Source organism: Buceros rhinoceros, unplaced genomic scaffold (assembly GCF_000710305.1).
Source record: "Buceros rhinoceros silvestris isolate BGI_N320 unplaced genomic scaffold, ASM71030v1 scaffold10038, whole genome shotgun sequence".
In the NCBI taxonomy this organism is placed as follows: Eukaryota; Metazoa; Chordata; class Aves; order Bucerotiformes; family Bucerotidae; genus Buceros; species Buceros rhinoceros.
The window spans coordinates 57,533-65,112 of NW_010428637.1; the positions used below are offsets into that span (position 1 = coordinate 57,533).

The following is a 7,580-nucleotide window of genomic DNA, read 5'->3' on the forward strand; positions in this document are numbered from 1 at the left end:
AAAAAATGTAAATGAGTGTTCTGATTCCCTCTAGCTTTGCAGGTTAGTTTCAGTACCTAGATAAACCCAATAAATTGGGTTTAAAATTCCAAACTCCTGTAAAATGCCCTGTATTCAGCCATAAATTGAGTATCAAACTGTTGTGAAGATGCTGTGCTAAATTGGTTGCTATCTCAGGATAGCTGAAAAAGGTACATAAGCCAAACCGTGCAGTCCACGCATGTGGCCCATGAACAGATTTTAGCACCACGTTCTACCTGTTCAAGCTTTTTGTTGGATCAAGACGTCACCTTTTACCCATCCAAAATTGCATTTAAGTCAAGAGAAATATTGTCCAAATTAAGGTCTGAGCGAGAAATTGATGTGGACCCTTACTTCTGGCCAGACATTAGTACCATATAATTCTTTGCCAATGCAACTCTAACCCACTACCCTCTCTGTTGTTTGAAGCTCTTCTCAATACAAGTTTCCTAGGAAACAAATTTAGGAGCACACGTACATTAATAAGAATGCGGCCTCAGGTAAGTTTGGTCTTGGATGATGGAACAGGACTGCCCCTCAGTTTGCTTACTGTCGCCAAACATGCTACTGAAACGGATCCAGAGCTCAGGGGAAAGATTGACAGGTTTGTGCTGCCTGTTCTTCGTCCACAGCTCACCTTTGCCTTTGCTCAGAAAGTCAGGGAACCTTATTACTTCAGAAAGTATGTTTTCTTTTTTCTGAGCGTTAAGTGGATGGCAGTTATGACAAAACCTGTCAGGGTTGCTGCTGTACCAGAAACCACGTAGGCAATGCCCAGGAATGGGTTACTTCCTCCACTCCATACCACAGTTGAAAGAATCACGTGCTTCCTCCCCTTGAATTTGGTAACAGGGAAATCTGACAGAAGGATGTCAAGGTTTCACTAACAGAGTTTACTTTTTTTCCAGGAGAAGAAAAAGTAGTGGTAAATGCTCAAAAAAAATCTTTTGAAAGCATAGAGTCTGGAGATCTGCATTTACTGCAAAAATTCATTTAACTGATCTGTGGTCTCTGCTATTCTGGCTCCATAAATGCAGCAGCAGTTGGTGGTAAAAAATTAAGTTTTTTTAGATACAGCCTCTGTTGAACATGGAAATTTTTTTTTTTTCACATTATGAATTTCAGATTTATAATTTATGTAACTGCTACTGTGTTAATTTGCTATGAAACTCAGTTGAAAATGAGCCTTTGGGGAAGGTTATCATGATGATACTCATGATATTCTCACCAAGGGGAGGAGATCACCTCTACCCAAAATGTTGCCTACCTAGATTGTTATATGATTTTACCTTTCACCTCTCCACGCGGAAGCTTTCAGAATAGAACTGTGCTACAGCATTCACGATTATAGCTCTATCGGCTGAGAGAGAAGGGAAATTTAGAGTCATCTTGACACAACTCCTGCTGACAAACAAGTGCTTAAGTCAGCAAGGTTCACGCTGTTCAGCGTGAGAGTGCATACTCACCAGCACAAAAGTTCCTGTCAACACGTAGTCCAAATCCACCAGAGGGCCCTGCTGACACAGGCATCTCAGCTCTCAGCGGCAGGGATACCTCTGGCACTTTGTGCACCCCAGTAAGGGTGTTGACATATCTGGCTAGGTCCCTATTAAATATTTCAGCTAAACAACATCTTGAACCATCTCTTCAGGTTCCCACTCTTCTGAGTAGGGCTCGCATGTGCGTCTCCAGCTCCCTCAGAAGTAAAAATCAAGGTCATGTGCTGCCATTCAAGCAGCGTGTCTTAACTCCATCTGCATGGGCTACAGAAAATCCACTTGTAGTGTCTCATCACCGTTAAAACTAGGTCTTTTCATGGCAATTTAGTTTGGGTTGTTTTGCCCAAACTAAATTGGGCAAAAAAATTCTTTTCTGTTTTACTATACAAATCCCATCCAATTCCATGTCATTGTAACTATCTAGTAATCCTGGATAATAGAAAAGGATACTGTAGGAAATACGAAAAGTGTAATTCCCTGCTGGGAGGCCATCTGCAAACTGCTCTACTCGTCTAACGCGACGGTACAGATTTCTGAATGTAGCAAAGGCTGACACTCGCATCCAGACAATGAAGTCATCATTTACATAACCATTGTTCCTTTCATTTTCCTCATCTAACAAATACACTGGTTTCTGCCAGTAAGGAGGTCTTGCTGTCCCTGATGAAAAAAAAAAAAGGCAGTCAGTAAAAACAGTGGCTGGTGACTAACTTCTGGGCCTACCCATAACCAACACAGAACATGAGATATGAAAGAGACACAAGTCTCTGTCCAGTATTGAAAAATTATATATGCTAGATAACACTTCTCACTCAGGCATCTCTACTCACCTCAGACATGAATGAACAAGAGTTTAACAGTATCCAGGTAGGGCTTGCTACGAATCGGAAACTTCAAGCACAGGAAAAACAAAATTACTTGAACAGATGAAAATTGTTTGATCTGGACTCCTGCCTCTTCAGCAAGCAACATGCTCTCTATCATGAAGAGCTTGTCTTAATTTTTAATACATTAATTTGCTCCTATAGAGCCAGAAAGGCACATTTTTGCAGTCTAACGGCACAACCTATGGTATTTAGAATCTCTCATATGAAAACTACGTAGATAACTAACTCTTGTGCACTGCATCCAGCACAGGACTGCCTTATCTAAAACAGAGAGCTTTTAGTCCTGCTTCAATACCATAACGATCAACCATAACGAGGAAACAGCCCTAGGAAACAGCTGATTGGAAGAACTAGCGGTGAGGGCGGACTCATCTGTCTCACACCTGCTTAAGAATCTGCAAAGGCATGAAGAAGAAAAGACATGCATTTCTCCTTCACAGACACCCTTGCTTTCTCTGGTGAGATTGTTACAAGAAACTATACAGAAGGGTGTTGATGTGGGCTTCAGTCTTCCAAACCACTTAACCCCAATTTTCTACGGTCAGTGATAAAATAAAAAAAGTGGTATTTTGGCTAAACCTGTCTTCTGCTCTCAGTCACCCTCTAAAGCTGCTTCTCCAACCTGCTTTTGGAGGTATTTGTGCCCAAGGCAATTCATCTCAGAATGGGAGACCCCCACTCATGGCAGAGGGATGTAGGGAAGACATTGAAAAATAAGGAATACCAGTGGAACCATTCTTACCTGCAAATGCAGAAGAGAGATTATATGATTTTGGATTACGAAATTTCACATTTTTATCTGTCCACCAACTGTTTCCAGTCTTCAGCAGTGGTACTTTAATAACAGATGAGTTAAGATTGTAAAAAAGATCAATAGTATCTGCAGGGAATACAAGGGAAAACATATGAGTAGAAGACAGTCATTCTAATTGCCAGCATGACTAACAAAAACTTTCACAATGAAGCATCTTCCAAGTGAACAGAGAACAAAAAAAACCTTGGAAAGGTGTCATCCTGACTGTACACAAAGCACTGTACATTCCACAGGAAGAATCAAAGAGATCCAGAGCCTTAGAACTTCTGAAGTTTTAAAGACTGAACACAGTCCTACCAATAATCCTACTGAATCCCATGCAGAAATTTGTGCAAGCATCTCATGTCCATTAACTCCTGTGTTACTAACTTCTTTGCAAATCACTTTTGAAGCTCTCTAGCTAGTTACAGAAGTTTGTCTCCTTTTTAGCTTTCCCTAGCACTTCTTTGACAGCTGTCCTAAAATAGTTGCTTTTCTATATATAGGAGAGGTGAAAGTACAATCAAGGGAATCCACAGTCCTTTTGACAAAATTTTGCTTTAGTTTTCTGCTAATTAGACCTTGTCTTCCTACTTGGACATGAATACTTCCTTCAATCAAAAGACATTTAGTTAAAATTGTGCTTAACCACGCCATCCTGTTCCAGCAGGCAAAAAGCGCTTGCTTTTATCCATTATATTTTCCTACTTAAGTTAGTTTAACATTAAGGCAAAAGCTTTGTAACTCTCATTAACATCTATGTAAACACCTAGGCAGCCAGTGAGACTACAGGAGGCAGGGATAGTTAGATGATATAAATGGGGAGGGTCTGCTTTTTAGGAAATGTGAAAAACACAACTAAACTGCATAAGAATCAATAAAAACACTTTTTTTTTTTTAATCCTGTTACAAACCTTGTGTTCACACAGCTCCTGAGCTTGAACAGCAGACACAGTCTTCTGAGTAAGTGATCATTCTGTGCCCCACTACCTCCCCAGCTGTTTGGCACTAGTTTATTAACTGTCAGAGCCCTGAACTGCTTAACCGATTGTCTGATCGTTCCCTCACCTGCTAGCTTGGGTTAAAAACTTTTCCCATGGCAGGAACTTGGCCATCCTCCTCATTTTACACAACAACATTAGAGAGCAATTAGAAAACCAGCTAACCTGTCAAAAGTGAATGGGAAGCACCCTCTTTCATAGCAGAGGGACAAAAATGAGCTACCAGAGGGGGGATTCAGACATCACCCCCTTCCCATTACCAGCAGCTGAAATCTTTCACTAAGGACAGGTGCAAAGGTAGACACTGGAAGGTCTACCCTCAGCATTTAAAAATCTTATTATACCTAGTTCTCTGCGGGAGCATTCTGAGCTGCAGCCAGTGCTCCAGAACCATGTGGGCCACATGCAGGTAGCTCTGCTGGCCTAGGTCTGGGCCCAGTCCAATAAATCAGACTTTCAGGGAAGCAGGTGGGTGCGCAGGTAGATAAAAGTCAAACGGATCTCAAAGTTACTGAATGCAAGTACCACAAGTCCTCTGGTGTGGGTGGCTTAGTAGTGTGAAAACAGTGACTGCATTGCCAGAAACTTCTGCATGGAACAGGTTAAAAAAAAAGGGGGCGGGTGCAGACAAAAAGGAAAAAGGATGGGGTAGGAGAAGTAGAAGGTTTTTGTCTCCTTTGCCCCTAAAGAAATCCATTCTGAAATCTGCCAGTGCTTGTGGCTAGCAACCCTCTAGGTTTCAGCCTAAACATATCCATAGGCGGATTGTGCCCACTACAAACAAGATCAAGCCTGGGAGCAAGCTGAGTAAGACCATGTGTGCTTTTAGCATTCAAAGAACAATACACAACCACATACGTAGGTGGCTCCAAAAGTAACGCCTCCTATTTATTTCCATGGAAACTACAGTGGATATGGAGAGCACAATAACACTATTTGATAGAGCAAATTCTCATCTACAAAACACTCTTTTTTCAACACAGTCACCACAACACAGGCTGTGCATTTTCACCAGCGATGAACAAGACCCTGCCTGCCGCTCTCGTTTAAAAATCTGCACCAGGACCACCCACTGTCACTGTCACCACTGCTGACACACGCCACCCACCCCCTCACTGTGCCGACACCTGCGGCTTGGTCTCCGTAAATGTTCAGCAGCATCAATGAATGTCTGTGGGTGCAGTTTTTTCCGCATGGAGGAATTCAGTTACACACCTTTGCTTCACACACACTGCCATGTCAGAGGCCATTGTTGTCAGACTGCCCCTCTGCTGCCGTCTGTCACATGGCAACAAAATTTAACGGAATATTGGTGGGAAGGTTCGACTCTACTGCCACACCACCAACATCCACCTCTGACATAATAAATGTCAGAGATAACATAGTATTATGTCATCAGCTGACATAATAAAATAGCAGGCATTACTTTTGGAGTGGCCCTCATAGATCTGAAGGTCCAAACCACTGTGAAGAACACGTCACCTCCTTCTAAGCACACCACTGTGGAAAGGCATAATCTGGAGTCTCTCATTACTGTACAAAAACGTATTTTTTTTAGCAAGGAAGTACACCGAATCTGTTGTATTGTCAATCCTTATTTCACCAAGGACTCAATTCCTCAGTCCTATTGTATATCCACACTGAAAAGGGCCTTACTAGAGGAAAATTATTGCTCAGTGTCAAAATGATGGGCAAGTTACTAAGCAGTAGGAAGCAGAGTCCCATATTCACCACAGTTCGTACTGGCAAACAAAACCTTTTGTAGGAGAAAGATGGAGATATTGCAATATCAGGGCTCAGCTGGATTAGAGTGAAGGAATATTTTCAAGTGGAAATAAGTAAGGCAGATGTGAAAGGTACCTACTTACCATTGAACATGCTGTTGGCAATAGCACCACATGGAGCCATGGGCGTCCCGTTTTGGTAGGTGGTGAAAGGCGCGCAGTAGCTCTTCTGAATCTGCATTCAAGGTCACAGATCAGTCAGGCACAGAACCTGGCGAGTTTGTTTTGGTTTGCTGCTGTTAATGTTCTTCTCCCATTCCTTCTTCTGAAAAGTCACTGCATAATTAAGTCTCCAGTACCTTTTGGTCACATTAGAGATACATCCAAATGAATGGGTTTGTAGCGGAGAAACACCTTCCATATCATGGTAAGTAAACTTAAGATCTTCACCAAATTCTGCTGTGGACTTGCAATCTCCAGACTACAAAAACTCATTTGGGGATCTGCTATTCTAACATTGGTACAATTTAAAATGTTCCAGTGAAGCCATGGCTTACTCATGGCTTATGTCTTATGAAGACATGGCATGAAAAACAAAAGCCCATCTCAAATTTAACACATCTCTCCCATCCCAGTTCATGAGAAACTCTAAAATTTTCAGGTTTAAACACAGAAATGTTTTCAAATAACTATTAATAAGCTGCATAGCTGATCGACACAAAAGCCAAAAGCAGTTGCATCTGGATGTAAACAAACAAGCTGACTGGACACCTGGAGAATCAGATGTATGGGGAACACGTCTTGAAAATTACAAAAACATTTTAGAGAAACAGGAGATAATTATGGCACAATCATTGAGAGGACAGTATGTAGACTGTGTGTATATTAAGAAATGCTACTTTTAAGTCGAAGAAAACCTCTTTTAGATCTGGAAGTAAAAAAACTGAATGCAACAATTGCATTCTCCAATTTCCTATGCAGGTCTGCTCCAGGTGATACTGTCTAGCCTCCTTTTTAGACCTCTAAGTTGCATACCTAGAATATGAAATGATCACTTAATTCACCATAAACCTTTTCCTGCTCCTTGTCCGCTTCCAAAGCCAGATGGCAAAATGGAAGACTTAGAATAACCTAATTCCCTAACCCTATAATAAAAGTACAGCTCAAAACATTTCTGGCTAAGACGTCTGAAAACAGTAGAAGGAAAAGTTTTCTGTAAATTTATTTGAAAAAGACTATGTATTTTTAATCAGCATCTCTACATGGTGCAGGTCTGAGAATTGCAGCACTGGACTGACATCTTTTATTCATCCCCAGAATCCTCCTCTCTTATCAACTTATTAGACATAATGGTCTTAACAATGATAAAAGCAGAGACTAACCACTGAAAATCTGTACCTTCTTAGTATTCCCTAGAGTCATCTTAACACACTTACAGTCACGCTCAGTTAGGCCTCAGATGCTCCTGACAGCAATACTAACGATCTCATAGTATAAAGAAGAAAACTTACATTTACATTTCGACCCAACAGTTGTGCATCACTTCTTGATATCATGTATCGACGGTGGTTTTGATAGAAGTTTTGCAGGCCGTAGTACATAAAAACATCACCCTAAAATTCAAAGAAAATTACTTGCTTAAAAAGAGAGGGAAA

The 7,580-nt window shown here is 41.2% G+C and overlaps 1 protein-coding gene across 1 annotated transcript in view; it reads right to left on the bottom strand.

Moving 5' to 3' along the window:
- Positions 1–573: 573 nt before the first annotated feature.
- LOC104498910 (cell cycle control protein 50C-like) overlaps positions 574–7,580 on the bottom strand; it is a 9,429-nt gene continuing 2,422 nt past the window's right edge. Inside the window, exons 3-7 of the mRNA XM_010142347.1 lie at positions 7,437–7,538; positions 6,070–6,160; positions 3,150–3,287; positions 1,971–2,180; positions 574–879 (exon numbers count right to left, since the gene is read on the bottom strand). Coding sequence (XP_010140649.1) covers positions 692–879; positions 1,971–2,180; positions 3,150–3,287; positions 6,070–6,160; positions 7,437–7,538 — 729 coding nt within the window. The 3' untranslated portion in view covers positions 574–691. The remainder of the gene's footprint in view (positions 880–1,970; positions 2,181–3,149; positions 3,288–6,069; positions 6,161–7,436; positions 7,539–7,580) is intronic.